The sequence below is a fragment of the Mustela nivalis genome, assembly GCF_964662115.1.
Source record: "Mustela nivalis genome assembly, chromosome: 6".
In the NCBI taxonomy this organism is placed as follows: Eukaryota; Metazoa; Chordata; class Mammalia; order Carnivora; family Mustelidae; genus Mustela; species Mustela nivalis.
The window spans coordinates 31,036,673-31,063,111 of record NC_139025.1 but is presented as its reverse complement, the minus strand read 5'-3'; the positions used below and the strand labels follow the sequence as shown (position 1 = coordinate 31,063,111).

The window sequence follows — 26,439 nt, the reverse complement described above, 5'->3', positions numbered from 1 at the left end:
TAATTGCACACCTGACCCTGGGCTGTTTCCCGAACAGGAGGAGAAAACGCCAGCAACGACTGTATTAGCTCCAGGGACAGCCTGGAATACAGATGACGCCTTGGGTAAAACTCTCCTATGGGACGCCTGGGTGACTCAGTCTTGTTAAGCCTCTGCTTTTGGCTGAGATCATGAACCCAGAGTCCTGGGATCGAGCCCTGCATCAGGCTCCCTGCTCGGCAGGAGGCCTGCTTCTCCCTCTCCCACTCCCTCTGCTTGTGTTCCCTCTCTCGCGGTGTCTCAGTCAAATGAATAAATAAAATCTTTAAAGAAAAAATCCTGTCAATTTACCAAGTGGACAGCGTTCCTGTGGCTATGCAAGAGGATATCCCCATTCTTAAAAAAGTGTTTAGGGGGTTAAGGGCCAAGATATACACCCCTCACTCTCAGACGATTCAGGAGAGGCATTACGTATGCAGAGAGAGTATAAACGATAAAGCGAATGAAACAAGATATTAACAATCCACAAATGGTATGTGGCGATTCCTATTTTAATGCAGCATTTCTATTCCTAAAGTTTGTGAAGTCTGAAGTTGTTTCCAAATGGAAGGCTTAAAAGCTAAAATATTTATGGGGGCATCGGGTGGCTCAGCCAGTTAAATGTCTGACTCTCGGTCCCCGCACAGGTCTTGAGCTCAGCGTCCTGAGATTCGCGCTGGGCATGGAGCCTGCTTCAGATTCTCTCTCCCCCTCTGACCCCTCCCCATCCCCTCTAGCTCAATTAATTAATTAATTAAAAGTGGCAGAACTGGTTACTTCAAACAAAATCCCACACTGAACCCCATGTGTAAAAAGGGACAGGCAGGGGTATGGCCCTACCTGTGCTGTGTCCCTTTAGTAGCCCGAGGGGTACCCGGGGATCCTAGCATGGAAACCGCTGCGGTGGGGAGGCAGCTGTTCCTGGATCCTCACATGTTAGACACTCACACACTTTTCTGATTGCATCTGATCCTCAAAACAGCCCTGAGAGGCGTGCCCAGGCTCATTTTGAGAGAACCAAGGTTGAGAAGATCAGTACCTCCTGAGGCCTATGCCATCCTGATGTTTTCCACACCCTCCCCACGAGCCCGTCTTCTCATCCCCATTTGACACACACATGGAGGCCCCATGAGATTCACGTCCAAGGCTACAGCACTGAAGCTGAGCTTCAAGCCCAGGTCATGTGATGGAACCCCAAGACCCCTGCTCTCCTTGGCAGAAGCTGCTCCCTCTCAGATGAAGAAGCAGAGGCTTGAGTGGGGGCAGCCCCCGGCTGCTGCTTATGGCAGCGGTGAGATGGGAAGCCCTTGGACTCACAGTCCAGTGCTCCCCCAGCAGTGGGAGGGGAACACACTGTTCCTTGATGAGAAACCCATCTGTTCCCCGTGGGAAATCTTCCCACTGAGCCCCAGCCCCGGCCTGAATTTCTGGGCTGAGAGAATCCAGCCTCCCTCCCTCCCACGAGCACAGGGAAACCTTGAGGCCCCTTGTTCATCTCTGTTCTTCCCTGGGCTTCGCTTGCGCAGTCTGCTCTAGCCAAGGCCTTGCTTTCCTTTCCTTTTCCCTCCAAATTAGCCATTCCCACCACCATTCCCTGCTCTCTGCTAAGTTTTCAGTAAATCAATTCACCATCAGCAAGAATGATGGCGTTTGAAGTCACGGCAAAGGGCCTGGGTGTTTAAAAGCCCTGCAGGAGCCCCTGAGTGGCTCAGTGGGTTAAGCATCTGACTCCTGGCTTTGGTTCAGGGTCCTGGGATCAAACGCCGTGTCAGACTCATGCACTCAGGGTGGAATCTGCTTGAGATTCTCTCTCCCTCTCCCTTTGCCATGCCGCCACTCACACACACATTCTCTCTCAATCTCTCAGATAAATAAATAAATCTTTAAAACAATAAAAGAACAAAAGAATTGCAGGAAGCTCAATGCTTCTGAGTAAACTAGGACTCAATGAGAATGGAATTTTTCTTTTAGGCCCCAAATTGTCTCCCTGATGATGCCTCAGGGTCGGTAGAGCCCTTCGCCCTGATTTTACCTTGAGCCCCAGAGGAAAAAGAGTCCCCCGATTAGAAGTTCAGACAGGGAAGGTAACTGTCTTGATTTAGTACCAGCTGCTGCATTAGGTGCAAATTTGCAATTAAATCTCACAACAGTACCCCCCCCTCACCAATAAGGTGGGTATTGCTGTGGCCATTTAAGGGGGGAAATTGAGGCTCCATGCACCTAAGTAACCAGAATACAGTCACAGAGCTGGAAAGAAAGCCTGGATCTTTTCCTGCACGTTCCTCCGAGGTCCCAGGCCAGCCTGCTTGGTGTCTCTTTGAGGCTGCTTGCAGCCTTTGAGGCTCTGTCTCCTGTCCGGCTCAGTCCAGCTCTACTGCTGCCCCCTCCCTACACCGTGCAGGGCACCCTGAGCTCCCCCCACCCAGCTGCTGCAGATCTGGCCTGCTTCTCACTATGAGGAGTTCTGGGAAGGTCCTGGCCAGCCCTCTGCCATGCCACGACCCGGTCTTAACTTTGAGCTTCCTGCTGCTGCTGGGAGGCCCTCCGGGCGCCACCCCAGGTCTCCACACCCCGGGGAGGAGAGTGTTGTAAGGGCCTAGGGTTCTGCAGGCTCTTGCTGCCCCTCATCTTACTTCTTTGGCGGTTTTAAAGGAATATACTTGGCGGTGGAGTTCACATGCTAGACGGCTCTCTGGGCTCCAGACTGCGTAAGACCCAGCGTCTCAAAGCCTGACACCCGCCCCAGGATAATAAAATCTCCACTTCCCCATCCCGTCTCCACTACAAGGCTCTCTCTCCCAATCCATTTCCAACATTCTGCTAAATGGTGAATAAGAAGTTCTAACTTGACATGGGATCTGCTTTCAGGGAACAATTCTCCTTCTAAGATTGCAACCGGATGCAGGTCCGTGTAACCCAGAAGGGTGACTCCCACTTGGAATTGTGGACTGTACCAGGTCTGGGACGGAGCTTTCCGTGGGGAGGGGGCCTTGCACCATCCCTCAATTGCTTTTTGCTGGCCTATGGCCAAACGGGCCAGCTCTCCTTCAAGGCAGATAGAATCCTTAACCTAAAACAGCCAGCATTGGCTGGGCCTACCATGTACTATGCAATGAGGTGAACATACGTTGCTTCTAAAATTCAGAAGTGACTGAGTATGAACCATTAGGGGTCTGAGTGTTCCCTTTGTAAAACAGCTTCTTTGGGTGAGGAAACTGGGCTTTAGGGGGTTAAGTAGATCATTTGAAGTCACACAGATAGTAAGCTACAGATCAGGAATTGAAACCCAAGTCTGTGGCCATTTAAGAGGGGAAAGGGGCCATTTAAGGTGTGGCAACAGACGTCACAATCTTTCCACTCTCCATTACCACGGCTGTCATGTACAGTCACATAGGTTGCTCATTAAACAAGGGCATCCAGGTGAAGAGGTGATCAGGGCATAAAATCCAGCCACCATTCTGTTCACTAAGTTGTGCACTAAGATGTGCCCCATGGTGCTGTCATGCTCATTCTTGTCTGCCTACAGGAGTGCTGTGGTAAACTGATTATGAATGGTCCCAACAACTCCCTTCCCTGCATCTGTGCCCCTTGCTGTTAATTCGCAGCTCTTCCCATCAAGCAAGGTTAGCTCCTTGTCCCTCGAATCTGGGCTGGTCTTGTGAGTAAACACACCAGTGAAATACATCTGAGTGGCATTGTGCCAGGGAGGCCTTGAACCCCAACAATAGGCATGGGTTCAGGTCTAGGCTAACCTGCTGGAGAAAAAGAAATGTGTGGCCCTTTAACCCACATTCCTGGCCCATCAAGAGCCAAGTAACCACCCAACATTCGAGCAAGGCCCTCCTAGCCCAGCCAGCCTCCAAACAAGCCCCTTTGGCCACAGCCCCACGAGACAGCTCAGACAAGGTCAGGCCCAGGCAAGTTCAGGTGCAGACAAGGTCAGGTATGCTCCCCACCCCCCATCAGCATCACTGCCACACTTCCTGCTGAGCAAAAAAATGTAAACTGATTGGAGTGGCCATCATACATTGATTTCTGTCTCTCTGAAATTCTTTTTTTTTTTTTTTTTTAAGATTTTATTTATTTATTTGAGAGAGAGACAGAGAGAGAGAGCATGAGTGAGGAGAAGGTCAGAGGGAGAAGCAGACTCCCCATGGAGCTGGGAGCCGGATCGATGCGGGACTCGATCCCAGGACTCCGGGATCATGACCTGAGCCGAAGGCAGTCGTCCAACCAACTGAGCCACCCACGTGTCCCGGTCCCTCTGAAATTCTTAAGTTGAAGTCTGAACTCTTGGTTCCTGGGAATGTGACCTTATTTGGAAATAGGGTCACTGTGGATGTCATCAGTTAGGATGAGGTCATACTGGAGCAGGGAGGGGGGGCCCTCATCCAATATGCCTGACGGCCTCAAAAAATGGGAAGTTTGGACACACACACACACACACACAGAACGCCACAGTGTTGCCACAAGCCAAGAAACTACCAGAATCTGGGAGAGAGGCCTAGAACACAGCCTCCCTTCGAAAATTCAAAGGGAGCACGACCCTGTGACACCTTGCTTTCCCACCCCCAGCCTCCAGAAGTGTGAGACGATGTTGTTTCAGCCACCTGCTTTGTGACACTTGTTATAGTGGCCCAAATATACTCAGAGAGAACTTTCTCCTAATCAACACAAACGAATGCAGTGTGCTTGGCTTCCTTGCTCTCCTCCCATGTGGAAGCTACTCATGGCTCTCCACCTGATCCCCAGGTAACCCCTAAGAGGTGCCCAGGGATTCTGCCCCACCATGCCCCGTCCTGACCCAACAGGACTTGGAACCTGGAAAGCGTTCTCTCGTGCCTTCCAAAGGCTCCGGAATCCTTGCCGGGGAGGGGCCCCAAGCCCATACAGTATTGCTGTTCCTAGAGAGAGCCCCCAGCCCAGGCTCCTCTGGCTGCCTACCTACCTGGATTGCCGAGGGCCATGGAGTCGTAGATGAGCTTACAGGTCTTAAGTAGGATGGAGATCTTCTTCTCGGGCGAGTAGGCCTTGTGCAAGCTGGTGAACTTCTGTAGGATCTTCTCCATGACAGGCACCTCCGGCACGCTGGTTGTCACACCCAGGTCAGTGGTGGTGGTGGCCAGGATCACCAGCTGGTTCTCCTTGAGCTGCTGCAGCGAGCCATCCTTGCTGTGGATCTCACGCAGGCATGAGTTGATGGCTTCTTTCAAGGGCTTTAACACACACTTGTACAAGGCCGATTCCACAATAGCTTCTGTAGGGGGGCGCAAGAGTGGGAGGGTGAGGAACCCAGGCCCTGGCTTGGGTGCCCAACAGTGTGGCTGTCCTCATCTCCTGGTCCCTGGTAGGACAAACTCAGTACCCTAGCAGCTACCCCTTGAAGTTCTGACACAGGAGACCCTTGTAGTACATTCAGCAGAAAGCCACACTGCAAAGATAAGGGTACAGGAGCCCTCTGGGACTGAAACATTGTATCCTCATGCTTTTCACAGGGCCTGGAACTGATAAAACTCTCACAGGGCTGCCTACCAATGCATAACTTCAAAGGGTGCTATTTACATGGGAGTTGTGCAGTACACAACCTGTGCAGTTGTATATGGAGGGCTCGGGGGGGGGGGCTAGGAAATGTTTTGTAGAATTATTCTTAATGTGTCTCTGAATTCTCAAATCCACGTGCCTCGAGGCTCAAGAATACAGTATAACCAGAATCTGACTTCTTACCATTTCCATGGCCACCACCTTAACCTGAGCTGCCATCATCTTTTCCCTGAATTATGTGAGTCATCTCTTGCCCTGGCCCTTTTTCATTTATTCTCAAAACAGCAACCAGCATAAGCCTGTTATGGCATGTTTGATTCTGACATTCCTGTGCTCAGAACTCTCCAATGGCTCTCACCTCATGCACAGTAGAAGCCAGAGTGTTCCCCGTGGCTTATAAAGAACACTGGCCCCCCGCCCTCCCTCCTCCCACCCGGGGCCTTATAGTCTGTTCTCACTTATCGCCTTGCCTGTGCCCCTGTATTCATGCTGTTCCAGCCATCCTGGCCTCCCTGCTGCTCTGCTCCTGCCTCAGGGCCTTTGAGCTTGCTATGCCCTTTGCCTGGAGAAGTCACTCCACAGCTACATTTACATACATGATCTCTTCCTTCGCTGTTTGAATGCCATCTAATCCAAGAGGCATCCTGATCCACTAGTGGAACGGGATTTAGTTGGTTTTGATCTCATGGCAAGTCTGCAAAATACACGCCATTATCCCCACGCTACGGACATCCCAACTCAGGCTCTGATGGTGTGGGTTCCAGCTAGGTGGGGGCTGAACAAGAATTTGAACCCCGCCTGCCTGACACCATGGCGATACTTGTACCCTTGGGTTGACAGTAGGGAAGTGTTCTCGGGAAGTCTTTTTGGCTCTATCCCAACCCCAGAGGACACATGTCTTGTCTATATAGGGAGACACCTGAGCTGCCCTACTCCTGGGGGGTAAGGGAGGGGCCCATGCTCCCATGATTGAGTCTCAGTAGAGATCCAGATAACGCTCCCTTGCCATACAGGGTTAGGCTTGACCCATGTCCGCATTTGGTGCCGGCCCCCCCGTCCCAGGTCCTCATTCTACCCCCTCCTTCTTCCCCTTGGCTTCTCCAGCCTCTGCAACAGAGGACATGCAGCTGCCCTTGTGTGCTTCAGCCCACTCCTGCCCATCCTCCCTGACCCACAGCGTGACCCCACTGGCCCTTGGAGCCTTGGAAGCTAGAGGTGTGGTGACCCGAAGGCAGGGACTCACGGTGAGCATCTCCCATGCCTCTGACTCCTGCGTGACCTTGACCAAGTCCTTTCCCGTGGCAGAGCCCATTTTTCTCATCTCTAAAGTGCAGGAGGAGGGGGTGGCTGTGGCCCGTGCCCTCTGGATGAGGGGGGTGGTGGTCTGCATCTCTGAGAACCCCAGGAGCTGCAGGGATGGCTCGGGCCCTCTGCAGCTACACACAGTAATACTTCTTCTGCCTTGACTTGTTCCTTGTGCTTGTCTCCCTAAGGAAATCAGTAGCATCCTGGGCAGGAGGGGGGCGGTGGGGGGGGAGGCTGCACCTGTACTTGAGTTTCTTCCACGGGCTCATGGGCCCAGGAGCAGAACTCGTCGGTAAGAAGCCGATCAGCAGAGGGGTCAGTTTGTAGAAGGTGGGGGGTGGGGGGACCATCCGGAATCATCCCTCCCCCCGGCCCAGGACTGACCTATCTCCTCCTCGGGGTGCAGGGCGGGGTCCACTAGGGCCCTGAGCTCAGTGCTCTGCAGCAGGTAACTCTTGAGCTGGGTCATCATGGTGCGGATCTCCTGCAGCATCTCGGTGCTGGAGGTCTGGCGCGCCATCATTTCCAGGCTGTACACCTTGTAGTCCTGGACCAGGCTGCCGAAGTACGAGGTCTTGTCCTGCGCCAGCTCCACCACCTTCTTGTAGAGCTTGCGGTTGTTGGACAGGAACGCGTGGAAGACATTGGTGAAGCTCACCAGGCTCAGGCGGTGGCGTGCCTTGCCCAGGATCACCGACGGCTTCTTCTTCCCCCCAGAGCCGCCACCAAACGGCTCCAGCTCCTCCTCCGTGCTGCTGGTTGAGTAGGAGTCCTGGTCTGTGGCTGAGGCGGGCACTCCCAAGCTGTCTGACAGGGAGGCCAGAGAGCCCTTGAACTCGGCCGCGCTCTGGGGCCGGGTGCCGGGAGTCCTGGCTTGGGAGGCAGGGCTCTGGCCTTCTCTGGGGGGACCCGGTGCAGGCTTCTCGGGGGCTTCCTCCTTCTCGGAGGACTCAGTGCTCTCCAAGGGGCTGGGAAGGCCTGAGGCCAGCTGCCGGGAGATCCGTTTCCTCCTGGGGGGCGGGATTGGGGGTTGTCGGATCTTTCTCGGCGGCTCTGGCATGCTGCCCGGATCACTGGTTTTGGCCGCTGCTTCCTGACCTTGCTCTGTGGTCCCCTGAGGCCTGTCCCCAGGACTGTCCGAGGTCCCCCGGGGAGGCGGGCCGAGTGGGGATGACCTGGGAAGACCCAGCTGGTCCCCCTCTGCAGGCATCCCCCTGTCCACCTTCCCCACGCTCTGGTCCTCCAGGGAGACCTTCTCAGAGATGCGGCGTCTGGGAGGAGCGGCAGGAAGGGTCTTCTTCACGGGTGCTGGAGGGGCAGGGGTCTGCTTCGAGGGGCCGGGGCCTGCCCCTGGCTTCATCTCTTCCTCCCTGAGGGGGCCCAAGCCTGTAGGGGGGCGTGAAAGCCTCTCACAGGCTGCCATGGGTGGCTGGCTTGGGTGGTTGGGGGGGCCTGGGGCATGGGGTGCCAGGTGGGGGGCGGATGCCGGGGGTGCAGGAGGAAAGGCCTCTGGAGGTGGGGGAGCAGTCACTGGGGGGGGACTGGGCAAAGGACAGGTCAGAACAGGAGTGGGAGGTGGAGGAGGCCGGAGGGGGCTGGAGGGTTGGAGCGGGGGTGCTGGGGGAGGGGGTGCTGGGCGGCGAGGGGCCCACTTGGAGGTGGGTGAGGTAGCAAAGGAGGTGGGAGGCACCGGGCGCAGGGGGCAGCTTCCAGGGGGTGGCTGGTCGGCAGGCAGGGCACTGCCCCCACAGTCCTCGATGAAAATCGGATTCACAAACCACAGGCGGTCATTTCCTATGGACAGCTCAATTTCACACGAGCAGTTCTCGTAATGGGCCGTGGACCTGAGGCTGGAGGCTGAGGGTGCTCCGGGGACTGGGTCTCTTGAGGGCTCCGCGAGGCTCCCACCGCCTCGCCGGGGGTTTAGCGAGGAGTCCCAGAAGCCTGTAGAGACAAGAGAAGAAGAGGCCGATCAGTCCCAAAGCCAGGCCCCCCCATGCTGCCTGCTGGGGCGGGGTGGAGGGTGGCGTTTGTGGGCGGGCTGGGGGCAGGGCTGGTCCTAGTGTTTGCTTCACTGCTCTGAGGGCTGTTTCCCCTCCTGAGCTGCTTTAAACCTCTCCCACCACTTCCTGCCTTGAGAGGGGAAGCCCCGTTTGATTGTCCCCGGGCTCTGCAGAGGTGGGGCTCTGTGGAGGTGGGGCTGGGACCTGGTGGTGACAGGCAGAGCTCCAGCTCTGCCCAGCCCACCAGGAGGGCACCAATGGCTTGGGGTGCAGGCACGGGTTGTGGGAACAGAAGGCAAGGGGTTCTGCAGCTGACCGGCTGGGTGCCCTGGGGCAGGTGACTTGACGTTTCCAGGGTTCCATCTCTGGTCATCTCTAGAATAGGGGTCCCCATGGGGGAGGTGCTTTGGTCCCATTTTGGCCACTACGGTGGCTGTATGTAGGAGGAACGAAGTATGCATTGTGGCCAGTGAGCTCAGACCTGACCATCCAAATGGGGGACACTGGCCCCAAGGTGAAATGCCTCCGACTATGAATCTCTATGTTAAAGCAGGCAAACATTCCATGCCCTCCATGTGTTTGTATGCGTGTGTGTGTGTTTAAGTGTGTGGAGGGTGTGGGGGGGCTGCACTGCTGGCTCTCAGTTCCAGCACAGGCCTTTCTCCTGATCCATGCCTCATAGACGACCCACAGCTACGGCCACTGACGCAGGCCTGTCCCTCCCCAGACAAGGTTGATCAGCGCCAGGCATGTTCTGGGTAAGGGGCATGGGACATCCCAGCTGTGAGGGCACAGGCGGCTGGCTAGCTCTGGAATTCTTGAGTTCCTGACCTCTGGGTATCAAGATCCTATCGAGGATCTAGCTCAGCATCTTCCGAAAAGGGCGCCAAGTTTTGCGAATCATTTCAGATGGTGCCTAGGCCCCCGTGGGTTCACTCCAGCAGATTCCCCTGGAGAGCGGTGGGGATGCCAGTCTCCTCAGCCTCTTAATTTTAGACACTGATATCGCAGAGTCCCTTGCTAACCATGGGGCCAGGCCTCTAGCCTCTCATCCTGAGCTCCTTACTTTTGCGAGGGATTCATCACTAAGAAAACTGTCAAAAATAATGTCAGGAGCAAACATGCATTGCATTCTGGCTGTATGGGCAACTTGCTCTACATGGGTCATTTCATTGACTCCTGACCACAGGCCTTTGATGTTAAGTCCTAATTTTGTCCCCAGAAGACATGAAGATTAGAGACCCAGACAGCTTAAACAACCTGCCCAAGGTCACAGGTTGGTGAGTGGAGGAACCGGGATTTGAACCCAGTCAGACTAGATCTAAAGCCTGTGTGCTCAGCCCCTGGGGTTCTGTGTCTTCCTTCATAGGAACTTGCAACACTTCCCATCTGAGTTGCTCTCCCAGGGTTGGAGCTACAGTGTGGTGTGCACCCCAGAACCGGGGATGTGGTAAGAACACCACAGGCTCTAGACGTTGAAAGAAAGGGAACATGATAAGATGGCGGATGGCAGCCATTGTGTGCCTGCCCTGAGACAGGCACGTCCAGGGAGGTGGGCCTTTGTCACCTGGTTGGCCAGGGGGTGGCAACTCCAGTCATGGGGAGCAAGGAACAGTCCATGACAATGAGGCTGCTGGGACACTGACTGAAAGTGATTGTGTGACACCCCCCACCCCGGAGCATGTGTCCCTCCCAGGGAGGAGAAAGGGGCTCCTGTTCAGCCCTGGCCTGGGCAGAGACCCTGTGTGGGACAGCCTGAGGCAGCTGACCAGCTCTTTCCATAATGACAGGGATGATAACTGTTCACAGTAACTGTTCCCCATTCACAAAGCTCTGCGTGCCTCACAGCCACCGCCAGCAGACGTGAGGAGCCCAGCATGTGAGGGGACCCTCAGGCTCTCTCACGGCCAGAGCAGGCTGGTTTTCAGAATAGTCTGGGCCCTGCATTTGCTCTCTGGGGCAGCTACTGACCTCTGCATGACTGACCCACTCTCCCAGGTGCTTCATGCTAAGCACACAGATGTTCTGGCCCCAAGGTGTGAGCACTGGAAGCCCCGTGTGCCCCGTCTACACGGGACCAGTACAAGTTGTCTCCTGGGAAGCGCTCCAGCAAGAAGCCAGTCCGACTCAAAGGTGAACTGGCAGCAGCCCCACGTGTGAGCCGAGGCCCCTGACGCTCCCCTCCAGGTTCTCTTAAGACCTTCCTTTGGGTAAAGATGAAGTCATGGGCAGATGATGAACGGAACTGTCCGCCTACACCTGGACATTCTCACTGTTCACTTAGACCCTGGACTTAGCCTGCCCACCCCTCCAGCCAGTCTCCTCCTTGCGAGATGATGCTGCGCACAGAGCAGACCCTGGGTTGCTCTTTGTTCAGGATTGAATCACTGCCGACCTTTTAGCCCGGCATTCAAGGCCTGCGGTATCTGGACCTGCACATCTTTTCCAGCTTCACCTGCGGAGCAGTTACCCTACTCACTCCTTCCTGAACATGTCACGGGGCTGTCCCACCTTAAAGTCTTGCAAGTGCCATTCCCTCTGCTTGGACTCCTTTTTCTACCCTCTCCCCCTGGCAAACTCTTAACACCCCTCACCACCCAGGTCAGATGGAACCTGTTTGGTGGAGCCTTCCTGACCCGTCCAGACCTCCCGTATACTCCTCTGTGTCCCCACTCCCAGCTCTGGGGCTCACCCTGACCCATGTGACTAGCATCGGGACTGGAATTCTGGGGTTCTGTCTGCCTCCCTCCCGCCACCTCCAGGGTGTGAATATTGGCGGAACCGAGGCATTCCTGCCACAGAGCAGGAGCTCAGCCCCCCGGGCTCACATAAGTGCATACGCTTTGCCAGAGTGGACGGGCAGGTGGGCTTCTGAGCAGGCGCAAGTAGGCAAGGTTCATTTTGATGGTAACATGGGACTGACCTGAACTGGGGGAGGACAGCTATAGGCAAGAAAAGATAAGAAAATAGGAGGAGGAGGGCAAAAAGAGGGCCGAGGAGCTCCGGTCGGCCCCACAGCCTGGCTCAGCACAGCAAGGTGCGGCCATCACGCACAGGGAAAAAAAAAAAAAAAGAGCACATTTTCCACCACTTACATGTGGACTCTGGCAGGATCAGCACAGACAAAGGGGTTCAGAGCAACGGGCCCAGGGCCTGGGTGACTAGGAACTGCTCCCCCGCCCCTAAAATAAGCCTCGTGGTTACACTCTGCTAGGGCAGCTTCAAAGCCAATGCCACTCTGAGGGATGGGGGAAGCTGGGACCGAGAAGCTGCATCCTAGGGTCTGGCAGCTTGTCAGGGAACCACAGTGGCAGCCTTTATACTAGGAAAAAAAAAAAAAGAAAAAGGGAAGTAGGTAACTTTCTCTGCAGCCTGCAGAATGCCAAGGCCAGGGGAGAAGCGGAACCCAGTCATGCAATGCTAGTGATTGGCAAAGCAGAGTGGGGGGTGGTATGGGTGCATGTACCCAGGCCTACGGGCACCACACCAAGCCTCAGCTCAGCTGCTAGAGATTCCCTGAGCAGCCGTGTCTTCCCTGCCTCTGTGCTGCCCCCGGACCGAGAGGGATGTGTCATTGGCCTGGCAGTGTCCAGCAACTCGTCTGGGAACACCTCTTGCCGGGTGTCTGCTCCTATAACCCTCAGTGGGCCTGCCTGGGTCAGGCCAGGTACTGGGCCATTGGCTCTGAGGGCCAAGGTGATGAAGGCTTCATGCTTGGGGAGCCCCAGACTAGCAGCAGACAGAGAGGGGATGAGTAAATGCAGCAAAGTATTCCAGATACCATGGAAACCGCTTGAAAGTCCAACGAGTTCCGTGAATTCGTATTTTTGTGGCATCCCAAGGAGGGGCAGTTGGGACTCCTGAGGCATCATTCACACTTGGGTTGTCCATGGGTGTTTAGTAACTAGGAGAACTCTCATCGTAGAATGTAAAGGAAAGAATAAATTCCATGCAAACTGGGTAAAGCTTGGAAGAGAACAGGTGCTTTCTCCAAACATGTTTTAAACATGTTAAGCGTATTTATACCTCCAACGTGTCCGAGACCCTCTGCAGATCTAACCCTATTTACCGTTGTTTTCGCTGTGTTCCTCCCGCACTTAGAATCAACTGTAACTTCAGTCATTTCATGCTGGGTTGCTGCCTGTGTGAGATCTGTGGCCCGGCCCCAGGATGACGCTTCTACAGCCTGCTCTCCCCAGCGCTGGCCTGTCTAAGGCCAAACCTGGACCTTCTGAGGTCAGCTCATGGGCCATGAGCAACCCTTCTGGGTTATCACATGGTGCTGACCCTGCAAAGATATAGCTCTGTTTCAGCAACATTATCCCTGCCCGAGCACCCAGGCTTTGTGACGATTTGGATATTTATTATTCATTACATTCTGCTCTTTTTTGTAATAAGTGGGGAGAATGCCAGAGTAAACTGTAGACACTACTGATAAGAGAGACACAGAGCCTCACAACCTACTCCAAGGGCAAGGTCAGTAGGTGGGGCGGGGCCAGCATGAGCAGGGAGGGGGGGGGTGGTAGAGGCCGAGGGGAGCAGTGGCCGGCAGTTGGGGGAGGCAGGGGGGTGGGATGTTGCTGGCAGCAAAGCCCGGCTGACCTTTTGCTCTGTTTCTTGGAGATTCCCCAGTGTCCCTTCCCTAAGGCCCCTTTTAATCTGTGCTGGTTCGAGTGGGTTTCAGTTCTTTGTCAGGAGAACCCCTGGTCTACAACAATGAGAGATGTGCAATGCCTAGAGTGTGTGTGTGTGTGTGTGGCAGGGGGGGGCTGGGCACATTTTCTTTGTCTTGCATATTTCATATCAGTGCTATAGGTGAAGGTCAATCCAGGAATACCTGCCTGTTGTGTAATCCCTCCCAGTCTTTTTTCCTTTTTGCAATGCAAGTGCTGACTTAAGCTTGGATGGCTGAGGTGTGCATTTCAAAGAGGCATCCTTCAATATCTTGAATAAACACGTAACTAGTCACAAGACTAAACAGCCCTAAACATCCCAACTGCCTTCCTCCACAGAGGCTCCTCTGCTTTAGCGATTTTGGGTGATTTAGATAACCGACCCTTCCGGCCACTTGTTTTCTCTTCCAGCATACTCAATTCCCGTCCCCTGTGTTTTCAATTCAACTGAGTGAGCGTGCGAAACCCCAGATTCCCACCATCAGTCCCAATAAAAGCAGAACCCCAAGCCCACGTGATGAGCGAGCAGAAGGCAACTGAGGGCAAAGCACAAGCTGACACCCCTGCCCCCACCAACCCACCCCTGCACTCCCAGGTGGGCTACGTGAGACATTCCTCAGGCAGTCCCAGCTGTCCTAAAGCTAAGGGAAGGGAAAAACAAAAGGTTCACAGAGATCACAGTCCTGCAGGACGGTCTCCCCCCCACCCTTTACCAAGGTCTTAGATATTTACAAGGAAAATGCATTCCTATCAACAGCCTAACTTCCAGAGACCCAGAGAATTTCCTGGAGCCCTAACCTCCCCCTCTCTTCCATGAGTGATGTGGGAAACTGAGGCAGAAGGGAACGGAAACAAAGTTAAATTTCTTTATGACCTGTAGCCCGCTGACAAGGGCCTGAGACAGGCAGAACGTGACATCCCTCCTGGGAACTCCCAACTGTCTTAATGTTAGTGCCTTTGAAGGAGAAACAACTTTAGCTTGATAACAGCCGGGCCCCCAGGATCCTGAGTCTTCTGCAGCATGTGAAAGTCCTTTGGGATGCCTCCCTTTGTCCTTCCCTCCCCCAACTCCCAAGTATGTAATTGTTACACTCGCATCCCTAGTGCGGCAGCCCTTATCGGCCCAAGGGCCCTGTCCCCTGCTTTCATAAAACCACTTTTTTGTACCAAAGACGTCTCAAGAATTCTTTCTTGGCCATTGGCTCCGGGCCTCACCCACGTTCCAAAATCACGCATGAGCGTTCTCCCCATGACCTCACTGTGGGGCCCCAGGGGTGCTATGTAGTTTCCGACTCGTGCGAGCAATAAACCTTTATTTGTTCAGTCTCCAAATGGTTGTTGCAAACGTCAGGCATCTTGCAAACGTCCTAAGAACCCCGAGGGCCGGTCCAACCCCAAATCAGGCACTGAGAGGCTGAGACCAGCACACAACATGGCCTGAACCCCACGGTGTTCAAGGCCTCGGGCACACGGACCCCTCCTATCAGAAGTAAACCTCCCCAGATCGAGCCCAGGCATCTCCCGCTCCCTGCTGACTTGGCCTCAAACCGGGCCCTGACTGCGGCAGAACAACGGAGAAGGTCATGAAGTGTTGCCGAGGGCCGGCGGGGAGGCCCTGCTCGGGGTCAGAAAGGCGCCGGCCCACATCCCAGCTCTGTGCTTTTCCGCCTGGCCCACTCTGTGGACACACTTCTCCGCGGTGCTCAGTGCTTTTGAATCTTGAAAATGGGGACACGGGGACGACACAAAGACAATGCCACACAAGTACGAAGCCCTGAAAGTGTCATTATGTCACTTCAGACCTGAGGGGAGAGGTCACTGGGGCTGCGCGGGTTACTGACCCGTCCCTCACCCCATATCTTGTGCACAGCCATGTTCCTGTCGCCCTTGCTTCTGGCAAGGGTGGACCTGGAGCCAGGGCTGGGGTCGTGCTGGTGCCCAGCTCTGGTCAGCGGATGAAGCACCAGGTGTTTGGCTCAGGCTTTCCCAGAGCCTCGTCCTGGCAGTGGGGTCAGCCTGTGCTGACCGGCCCTGGCTCCCCCGGACCCCGCAAGGCTGTGCATCAGACCTTCTGGGCGGTTGTAAAAGGTGCCCTTTTGAAAACTGGGCGACTATCTGGGCTACGGGGCCTTGGCAGCCTGGGGAGCGGGACGGGAGGTCCCACAGGAGCTGGGACTCAGCCTGAGGGGCTGCCCCTGTGCCCCTCTGGTCGTTGCCTCCTAAAGCCCTGCTCCTACCCTGAACCTCAGAGGGGACTTACCCAGGCCCAGGTTGGAGATGGTCTCGAGGTCTGTGAAGCTGCTGGCCTCCAGGATGGCCTGGGGCAGCCTCAGCGTGAAAGGCAACAAGTCTCTGTGGAGACAGGAAAGGCCAGAGGTCATGTTGGGGAGAAGGACCCGTGTGTCTGTTCCCTGGCCCCCCCACTGGCTGCTGGGGCCTCCAGGCAGACTAGAAACTTCCCTGGGGCTGAGGGGCTGAGCCCTGTGGATGAGGAAGCAACCAGTCCGATGCAGTCCTGGGCCAGCCCTGAGGGACCTGCAGAAATGGGAGACTCTTCTCCCTGGTTGCTTGTTTTCCTGTATCGTGGGAAGCCCAGGTAGCTTCCTCCAACAATGCCCTTCTGGGTGGAGGAACCTAGCCCCTCCTGTCTGCTACCCACTGCTGCTCCACACAGAGATGGGCAGAGAGCACCCAGTCAGACTTGCTCAGTGAAGGCTACCAGTCAGCCCCTCGGGGCGCTGAGGCCCCGACCCAGACTGCGCTCTCAGCTCTCATTCCCACCTCAGGCCACCACTACCCCAATCTCTAACTTGGCAGGATGGTACCATTCAGTCCCGTGTTGCCTCAGTTTACCTGGGTGGTTGTCTGGCCTACCAGCTGGGTTTCCAGCAGCTCCTGGGTCTCTGTGTATGTTGCCATGGGCAGCAGAGTCCCTCAGCTCCTCTGGGGTCCACCCCCCATGCCCCAGGGCAGTCTCCCACACTCTCTCAGCCACCTCCTCTGTTGGTCAAGATGCTGCCGGGATGGCAGGGGACCAGCGCCAACCCGGGACCACCGCATCCAGGGCCTTCCAAGGCCTTCCAGGGCCTTCCTGGCCCCCACTCGGCCTTGTGCGCCAGCTCCTCCATTCTGCCCACCACACAGGGGTTGCACTCAGGGGCCTCCCGCATTCATTTGCTTAGAGGGCGTGTGCCTTGCTCATTCCCACCTCTCGCATCCCAGGCGATGGCATCTACTTCGATTCCACAGAGCCTCTGAGGCTGTGCCACCATGGACCACGTCCTCCTCCGTGACCTGGTTACGTGCAAGGATTTCATCTGTCCCCGCTCCCTGCCACAATAGCCAATGCACCCCTTCAACCAGGGGCCACCTCTTCTGATCCAAGGAGAAGTACCCACGGGAGTGGGTGTTTGCTGGGCAACTAGTAGGTGCCCAGGCACTGGGCTGGGTGTTTGCAGGCCTTATGTCACATGACAGTATTACTATTTTTTCTTAAGATTTATTTATTTGTTTTGCAGGGGGAGGGGCAGAGGCAGAGGGAGAAGCAGACTCCCCACTGAGCAGGGAGCCCCGACACGGGGCTCGATCCCAGGACTCCGGGATCATGACCTGACCTGAAGTCAAGAGTCGGATGCTCAACTGACTGCACCCCCCAAGCACCCCGATATACAGTAATCAGCTATTACTATAACAGAGCACCCTTATGGGTAGGTATTAATACCTTTGTATTACTTAATTTATTACAGATCAGAATCCCATGGGGGAGCTGCTAAAAAAACAGATTCCCAGAACTGTGCACATAGGTTCCCAGGGTTGGGTCTGGGGATGGGCCAGGAATCCCTATTTTCACCAGCTCTCAAGAGGATGCTGATGGACACAGCCTGGGAATCAGAGGCCCCAAAAGCAAGGGCTATCGGTAACCATAAAAATTAAGCACCTCTCCAGGTGTGTGTGCCTGTGTGAGTGTGTGTGTGTGTGTGCCATACTTACAATCTCATATATATATAGAAATATATTCTCACACATAGATTCCCATACATATATATTCTCATACTCAGGAGAATATGTATTCTCATTCTTGTATTTTCCTGACATAATGGACTACTAAGTCCATTAAAAAGCATTCATAAAAAGAGAAATTTAAAAAATGGAATAATGCTCCAATGGAATCAGAATGAATGTTCTAACATGTTCCCCCTGCACGCTGGTGAGTCAGCTGTGTAACCTCCTAGGGTGGGACATGTCCTTCCCTAGAGGTCTCAGTTCTAGCCAGTGTCTTTGGACCAGAGTCTTTTTTGACCATGACTGCCAGTTAGAACCACATCTGGCATCCTGCTTCCTTGCCTGTGCAGTACGTGTGCACACACGCTCTCTCCCACACTCATACACAATCATGCGTAACTAGAGCGAGAGTTTAACAAAACAAGACTTATTTCAACGTACATGAGACACATTCTGATATTTACCAGTCTAGTTTAATTTTTCGTTTAAAAGGACAGCAGTCATGGGGCGCCTGGGTGACTCAGTCGGTTAGGCGTCTGACTCTTGGGTTTCGGCTCAGATCTGATCTCATGGGTCGTGAGATCAAGCCCCACGTTAAGCTCCATGCTCAGTGGGGAGTCTGTTTGGATAGTCTCTCCTTCTGACATACCCCCTGCTTTTGTAGCCTTGCTCTTGCTCCCTCTCAAATAAGTAAATAAAATCTTAAGAAAAAAAAAAAAAAAAAAGGACAGCCGTCATGATCCAACAGATGGATGTTATGACCCCCTCTAGGGTCACAGGAGTTGGAGGTCGGTGGGTGGGGCTGAAAGTTCCAATCCTCCAAACCCGGGGTCTCCTTGTCACCAGCCCCTCCTGAGGCCACCTAGGGGCCCTGCCTGGGTCAGCTCTCAGCACAAACTCAGGGAGCACTGAAGGGGGCTCATTAGGACCAACAAAACCCACCCTATCATTTGGGAAATCCCAAAGGGTTTTAGGAGCTTTGTGTCAGGAATGGGGACAAAGACCAAACCAGATAACTTCCATGTTATACTCCACTCCCTCCTGGGCTTTACCCAGGATTGAAAAACACCACATACCAATGATACTATCTAGAGTTTATGCCAGTTCTCTCTTCCCCTGAGGGCTCAGCAACCCTGCCCAGAGGCTAACGGCCCCCCAGTTCACAAGGCTACTGACTCCTGGGCGTGCTGAGAATTTGTCCCTACAATCCTTCAAGGGGGCTTAGTAGTGTTCCTGGTTTGGACGAAGTGTTCCAGAAATGACCAAGTGTGTTCATGCCTCTGTTGCTCTGGAAAGGAGCCCCAACATCTCCTTGGCCCCTCTGCTCCCCTACTCCTCTCTGCAGTGGCTGTCCCTACCCTGCTCAGTTCCTCCAACTGTTGCTGAGACAGGGGCCTCCTCATAGTGCCTGTGTGGCTGCTGTGGCCCCGGACTGGTCTCCCCTCTCCCCTTGCCTCTATTCCACCACCTACTGCAGCTCTGCGGCTCTGCTACAGTGCATACTGATGTCACCACAGCTCCTGGGCATGGCATTCAAGGTCTCCCCTCTCATCCCCACCCATGTGTCTGGTTCTTCCCCCGCAGCCATGCCCAAGCTTCCTACTGCCAAGTTTTTGCCTGTGCTATTTCCATTACCTAGAATTCTCTTCCTACCCTTCCTTGCCTGGCCTCTGAAGTCACCTCTTCTACAAGAAGGCCCAGACCCTCCCATTAATGGAAGGGGAGAACTGAAGGGGAGCAGCACACACACCCTCTCACCCCAAGCCTGTACGGGGTGGGGGAGGGACGGGAAGAAGTACCCGGGGCTCAGGAGTCCGGACAAGCGTAGGTCAAATTGGCTGAGAACTCAGCTGTGCAACCCGAGCTAGAGACATCCCCAGCCTCAGTTTCCCTGTCTGTAAGAACACACGCCAGGACCTCCGGCAAGCCCTTGCAGGGATCTTCAGGTTGGACCCCCAGCACAACCTGGGGGCAGGAGGCATCTGTCCCTGGAGTGGGTCTCCAGGTGAGAACACCTATCCACAAGGCCGCAGTAGGGGTTAGAAAGGACTCTGTGGGCAGAGCGTAGACCAAGCCGACTCAGCAGCACAGACATCGGGTCAGTGGGAGCTGGTCTGCACCGTCGCCGCTGCTGTCCCACGCGGACCCATGGATGCCGGTCACCCGCTCCGCCCGCCCGCCGCCGCCCCCGCCCCCCACCCCCAGCGCAGCCTCGGTGCTGCCTGCTCCCGAGGGCTGGCACCTGCGGCGCTCAGTGGCTTGTCATAGCATGCTGGAGCCTCACGGCCTGTCCCACCAGCCCCAGGGGGAGCCACAAATGCCTCCGCTTTGGGGGCACAAAAGCCCAGCCCCATTGGTAGATGACACCGAGGTCTCGCCTATGCTCAGGAAAGCCTCTGGGGTCTTGCTGAGGCTGGGATGCCTCCTGCAATGGCGTCCTTGCTGGGCTTCTCTGCCTGCCCCATCCTGCTCCCCCTTCCTCCCCACTGTGCTCTCCTTGGTGGTGGTGGGGGGGGCAAGTCCTCTCAACTCTTGCCCGTAAGAGCACCCCTCGCTAAGCTATTACTGTGCCCCATCGCAGAGCTGCTGAATCAGTCTCGGGGTTGGGGGAGGGGGGCAGGTGTCTGTATTTTTCACTGGCCCCCCTGGGTGATATGGGACCCAGGCTGGTCTGGGAAGCCTCTCTAGTCCTCACACCAGACTACCCTCCAGCCTGGAGCATTCGGGGGAGCTCCCCGAAGCGGAACCTGTAGCTTCCTGTGCGGGGCGGGATGTTGTGGGCTGGGGGGCGTGGCGTGGCGGGGGCGGGGGCGTGGTGGGGCAGGATGTCGGGGAAGCGAATTCCTCCAATGAACGCTCTGGCGCTGTGTTGCTCCTCCTCTATCATCCCTTTGACAGGTGAGGCCACAACTGGCAGGATAGGCCAGGTGACAGCCAGGGGACAGCCTCCAGCTCCTAAACTGGGGTTCTTCCATGGCACCCCACCCCTGACACATGGCCTTGGCGCTGTCGCCAAATACAGCACGTTGACACCCAAACATATGGGCTCTATGCCCTGTGATCTCCTTGTGGTTCCCAGAGCAGTGGAGGGCGGGCAAACAGGTACCGGCTTCTCTGGAACACAGAGAAACAGCCACCGGAGGCCGGACGGTTGGGAGGTGACGGTGTGAGCTTGGTGACTAGGGGCTCCAGATCTTCCTGGACAGACAAAATCACTGCCCCCAGCGGACATGGAACTAGGACACCTTCCGGCTGATGGGCAGTGTGCTGTGTCTTTATCCTGCCCTTCTCCAGCACCCCTCTAACGGGCATCAGCACCCCCATTTCACAGGAGAGGAAGTTGTGCCTCAGAGAGATGAGGTAATGAGCTCAAGCTGTGGGCTCAGGGATTATATCATTGTTTTATTTATTCATTCAAAGCACCTGGCCTGTACCCAGCACCATGCCAGGCACGCCCGTCCGAGATAAGAACCTCTCAGAACCGAACGGGCCTGTCCGCCTGAGAGCTTGGCATTGCAAGGTACACCACGGCCCCGGGGGCCTCAGGGGCTTTGCCTGGCATGCCCGGAGGAACATGCTAGGTCGTCTGAATTAGCGTGCGAGGCACACAGTGGGGCGGTCGTAGCAAAGCTCACGGACCTCGGAGCTTTAAGTACCTTGAATCTCCACCCTGCCTTTAACCAGCTGCGCCCCCTGAGCAAGTTCCTTCTCTTGGTCTCAGCTTTCTCATCTGTGAAATGGGAACTGTCCGCCAGATTTATGAAGGTAATGGACAGTGCAGCACTGCGTACCCGCGAGCTCCTGACAGGTGGCCATGGCTGACAGCAACCATTGCCAGCATCACCCTTCCTGCCCGCCGGAGCCCAGGAGGGGCCCGCTAGGCAGGAGGGCTCTTCTGGGATGAGCACGGTTTTCACTGAGCGGCAGCAAGGATGGATCTCTCCGCAGCACAGAGATGTGGGCCTGGAGCCCCGAACCCTGAGACACCCTGTCCTGCCCTCCTTGTCAAGGCCCTGCAGCTTAAGCCATGACGGTGCGAAGATGTATTTTTACGTTCCTATTGACCTGAAACCAGTTCTGAGTAAACAGAGCAGCTCTGAGGGTGGCGACCAGGCACCCACCCCGCCCAGCAGTGACTTCAGAATCACAGGCTCTGTCCCACTGAAGGGTATCTGCCCTTCCTGTTGTCCCCACAGGAAGTGCCATCTGCCACCCCTGCAACAGGGTGGGTCAGGTCAGCACGGGGCTCCAGGGCATCCTGGAAGCTGGGGTGAGGGGCAGTGAGCCAGGGGGCAGGGGGTGATGGGGGTGGGGTCCTGCGAGGCCAGCCTAAGGGAGCCTCAGAGCCCACTCCTCCCCTCATGGTTACCAGGGCAAAGCCAGGGACTGTCCCCTCTCTCTGCACCCTCTGGGCTGCACCTTTCCTTCTGGGGGCCTCCCCGGGACCCTCACCCCCCACCCCAGGGTTCAGGGACGTCTGTTGCACTCTGATGCCCCTCCGTGGGTTAGGCGTACTCACCTACTGACACAGTAGAATGCGATCAGTCTGAAGATGTCCTCAAACACAAGAACCGAGCCTTCCAAGTACAATACTGTGGAGAGATGACAAAAGCCTTGGGTGAATGTTCCTGCCAGACAGGAGGCTCTCTGAGGGTTGGGGGCCGTGACTGCCATCTTCACGGTGGGTCCCGGCACCTGCTACAGGGCCTGGCATCTGCAGTTTCATACATATCGGCTGCCAATCTGACCACAGGGGAGCGGGAACCAACCTTCTAAGGTGTTATTCCACTGAGATTTGGGGGGATTATTACAGCAATTGGTGTTGTCTTTAATCTACAGTCATCATTTGGGGGCAAAATGACACAGACAACTCTAGATTGTACGAGCAGAATCAAACATCTAATGGATCAGGGTTGTCTCGGCCTGACAAGGAGCTATGAGGCACCAACAGGAGGCAAGTTGCCCAGATCAGTCTTGGCCTCCAGGAGATACAGCAATGCCAGCCGAGGGCCACTGGCCCTCCTCCCAAGAATGCTTGGGCCTATGAGAACCTTCCTTGATTCGGCTGCATGGGTAACCCAAGAGTGAGGGTGACCCCGATAATTTCCAGCTCTGACAACAAAGAGGGACCAATGCATTTGGCCAAGGTCCCATCCCATGGTGGATATGGCTCGTCGGAGGGGCAGGCAGGGTGCTGGACCGTGCCTGAAAGGGGAACATGGTGCCACACTCTGCTCAGGACCCTCAGGGTAAGGGGCCAAGAGAAGCTACGCGAGTTGGTTGAGGTCCACTGCCCATCTTGGCTGCCATCCACCCTCATGACGCCTGTCACCCCAGGGCACCATATGCCCAACAGGGGACGCCCACAGTGAACGGTCTTTGGCATCAGAAGCACCGAAAAACTAAGTGTGTCACATTTCAGTTCTACTTTCCTCAGGTTCTTCTCGCATCCATGCGACAGAAGGAAAGGTGGGACCTGGATCCAACCAGGAGCTCAGCTCCTCCAGCTGCAAAAGGAGGAAGCCTTTCCCACCCTAAACACACCCGCATCTCGCTGACAGCAAGCTGTCCTGTTTTCGGAGCCCAGGACAGTGTTTTGCTGCACTGGTGCTCTGTGAGAGGGGCACACACGAACTGAAATGTTTTGTTCCAACAGCTTTATTTTTATATTTGCCTTCTTTCAACATACTAGACACTCTGCTCAACAGTTAACATGATTTTTTAAAAAGAAGTTCACATTCATCATCTATTTATGGCAAAGAAATAATGGTTTCCCATTAGGATAGCTATAAACACTTTAAAAGGGAGTTTAAAGAAAAATGCTAAGTAGATTATAGGACCCGTGTTACTCGGAAAAGTCAGAAATGTCAGTCCAAAGAATGACCATTCTCTGTGAATAGCGGCGGGGCAGTCCACAGCGCCACCTAGTGCTGGCATTTGGTACATCGCTGACTTTCTCAAGAAGCCAGGGACCAGGGAGCCTGGGGCCAAAAAGACATCCTGTAGCCTCAAGAGGTAGGGAGAGCTCCGTCTATAAAGTGGGATCCCTGATGGCAGGGTTAGAAGTGACGCCCGCAGGAAGCCAAGACTAGCACACTGGGAGGGAGGGCTCAGTAGCAGCTTTAAGATAAAGTCAGCCACGCCCCCTTCTGTGCCTCCTGATCCTTTCTGTGAAGCCATTTTCCTTAGCCTCAGTTTACCAACCGTCTTCTTGCTGGGCAGCAGCTGGGGTGCAGGCACCAGAGCTCATTCCTTTTGGGGCCCAGAACCCAGCACAGGTGTATACATTGTCAACTTTGTGCTGTTAAACTTGCGGATTTATAAAATTGTGAGCCACAGTGAAAGCTCTGGGTTTCTATTTAACTTGACCTCTTCTGCCCCAGCCCCAGGTACCTTCCACATCTCCCACACTATCCATACACAGATGGTGGCAAAGGCTTCCCATCACCCCACGGACCAGCTGGGGGAGCTCGCGCTTGCCAGGGCCAGGGTGTGGCCCAAATCTGAGTCTCCCCCCAGGACCCAGCACAACGGGGTGCAGTTTGGGAGATCGATACATGTTTATTAAATAGCCATCTGGGAGGGAGACATAAGAGGTCTGGGGGCACTTGGGTGGGGACCTTAGGCCTCCCACTGCATGGATCGTTAGCCCTCCCCTGCAGGAGTCCACAGGGACCCCTCAGACTTGGGGGAACCCTCACAGACAGCCTTCCACCATTCTGGAGCCTGGGCTAATGCACATCGGTAAGGGACAATCCTTTGTCCCCATGAGTGATGGGCGGGCTGTGCTCCCAGGACTGTCCTGGCTTCTGTGCAGTTCCGGCCTAGTGGCTTGGTGTGGGTGCCCGGGCCCAGTGGCCTGACTGTGGGCATGCCTCTGTCGTCTTTTTATTTATCCTCTCTGTGCCTAGGTTTCTTCAGCTGTACAACAGGGATAATAAAGTAGCCCCCTATTACAGGTTGAACTGCATTCTCTCCAAAAGATACGATGAACTCCTAACCCCTGGTACGTGTGAATGTGACCTCATTTGGAAACAGGATCTTTGCAGAAGTCACCCAGTGAACGTGCTGTCAGACTGGATTGGGGTGAACCCTACATTCCATGAATGGTGTCCTTATAAAAACATGAAGACATGGAGACACACACACAGGGGAAGCCATGTAAGACACAGGAGTGAGGCCTCTGTAGGGCAAGCAACACCAGAGTGCTGGTTGTCACCAGCACCTGGGAGAGAGGGGTGGAACGGATCCTCCCTGATCTGCAGACAGAACCCACCTGCGCCACACCTCAATTCCAGATTTCTGGCCTCCTTACTCAGGGGGGAACCTGCTTCTCCCTCTCCCTGTGCCTTCCGCCTCAGCTTGTGCTCTCTCTCTCTCTGACAAATAAATAAATAAAATCTTAAAAACAAACAAACAAACAAACAGTAAGCTAGTCACGGTGTGAGGTAGGGCTGGAGATGGAAGGATTTTTTGTGGCTTTGCCTGGCATTATTTTCTAGGGCTCCTCAGTAGAAAGCTTGTCCCTTGGTGGAGGTGAGGGGGGGTGGGTGAGGGGTGGGGGAGGGGTTTTCCTCACTTGGTCCCATCAACACAGTCCACATTCCACCCTCCAGGTGCTCGCTCATGCTCTTTCTCCGTGGACAAGGATCCCTCTTAACACAATTTAGCTTTTTAACTGCCTTATGGGTACAACTCATAGCACTAAGTACAAATATTCTCAGACCTATGGTGAGGGATGGACCACTATGAAGGCACCAAAACCCTGTGGACAGAGCACCCTAAGTGGGTGAATTGTAGGATATTGAATATAATAATAAGTAACTCTCAGTAAAGCCATTATTTAATAAAAAAGAAAAGAAGCCCATACACCAAGAGTTGACTGAATTTCACTGCCTGTAGTATGTTTTTCTGGGATTTTTTATAATGGGCATCTATGATTTCAGTAGGCAAAGAAACTGTCAAGTGTCTCTACATTTTTCTCTAATCTTCTAAAATTCTCTGTAAAATACTTTCTAAAGCTGATTGGTTGCCAGTGTCCTCTCAGCTGAGGCCGCTTCAGAGGCCACTCACAGCCCTGCCAGGCATAGCCTACGAGGCCCCCATGGCCTCCAACACTGAGGGGACCACGCTCTCCCTTACTCTGTGAAGCCAGAAAGAGCCTCTTCAGAAAGAGCCTCAGGAATGCCTGTTGGGCACTCTGCCCTTGGCTGCCGCCCAAGGGAGCTGTGGCCGGTGTCCAGCTAGGGAACACCCCCCAACAAAGATGCTGGTTCCAACCGGTCACCTTGGACAAGCGCCAGCAGTGAGCCCCCCGCTGGACGGTCTCTGGGGTCCTCAGCTGCAGCCTCAGTGGGCACATGTCAGGCCCTGTCTAATGCATTTCTCACTCAAAGTATAAGACAGGAGAAGGGGTCCCCATTGGTCACACCTGGCCCAGAGGTGACAACAGGTGACGATGACAAGACACCGCTTCTGCTTCAGGAAAAGGAAATCTTTTACCTGACGACTCACCACCAATGCTGATATGGGACAGCATAGAGATGCCACGTCCTTGCACACCGGCTGGCTGCTGCCATTTACAACCTCAATGTCAAGGTGAAATAGTCACAAAGACCAGAAAACTGGTAGATCTTTTTTTCTTTCTTTCTTTCTTTAAAGAAATCCTGTTCAATTGACATTGGCTTTTTCCACTTAGCATAATTTCCTCCAGGGTCCTCCAAGTTGCTGAGTGAACCAATAGCCTGCTCCTTTTCACTGCTGAGGACTATTTTTCGGGCCGGACAGGCCAGTTTGCTTGGCAATTCACCCAGTTTCCAGTTTTTTAAAAGATTTTATTTATTTGACAGAGAGATAGAGAGAGAGAGAGCAAGCATGTGAGTGTGCATGAGTGTGGC

General features: G+C 54.7%; 1 protein-coding gene and 1 long non-coding RNA gene across 3 annotated transcripts in view; one reads left to right on the top strand and one right to left on the bottom strand.

Moving 5' to 3' along the window:
* Positions 1-26,439, bottom strand: part of RIN3 (Ras and Rab interactor 3) — a 116,013-nt gene that overhangs the window by 21,104 nt on the left and 68,470 nt on the right. For both annotated transcript variants that reach the window (XM_082733952.1, XM_082733951.1), the window contains exons 4-7: positions 22,062-22,134; positions 15,801-15,892; positions 7,249-8,808; positions 4,967-5,275 (exon numbers count right to left, since the gene is read on the bottom strand). In XM_082733952.1, the coding sequence (XP_082590078.1) occupies positions 4,967-5,275; positions 7,249-8,808; positions 15,801-15,892; positions 22,062-22,134 (2,034 nt within the window). The remainder of the gene's footprint in view (positions 1-4,966; positions 5,276-7,248; positions 8,809-15,800; positions 15,893-22,061; positions 22,135-26,439) is intronic.
* On the top strand, positions 523-3,769 carry LOC309866323. The gene is made up of 2 exons (XR_014312578.1): positions 523-3,312; positions 3,347-3,769. It is a non-coding gene; the product is annotated as an uncharacterized lncRNA (long non-coding RNA).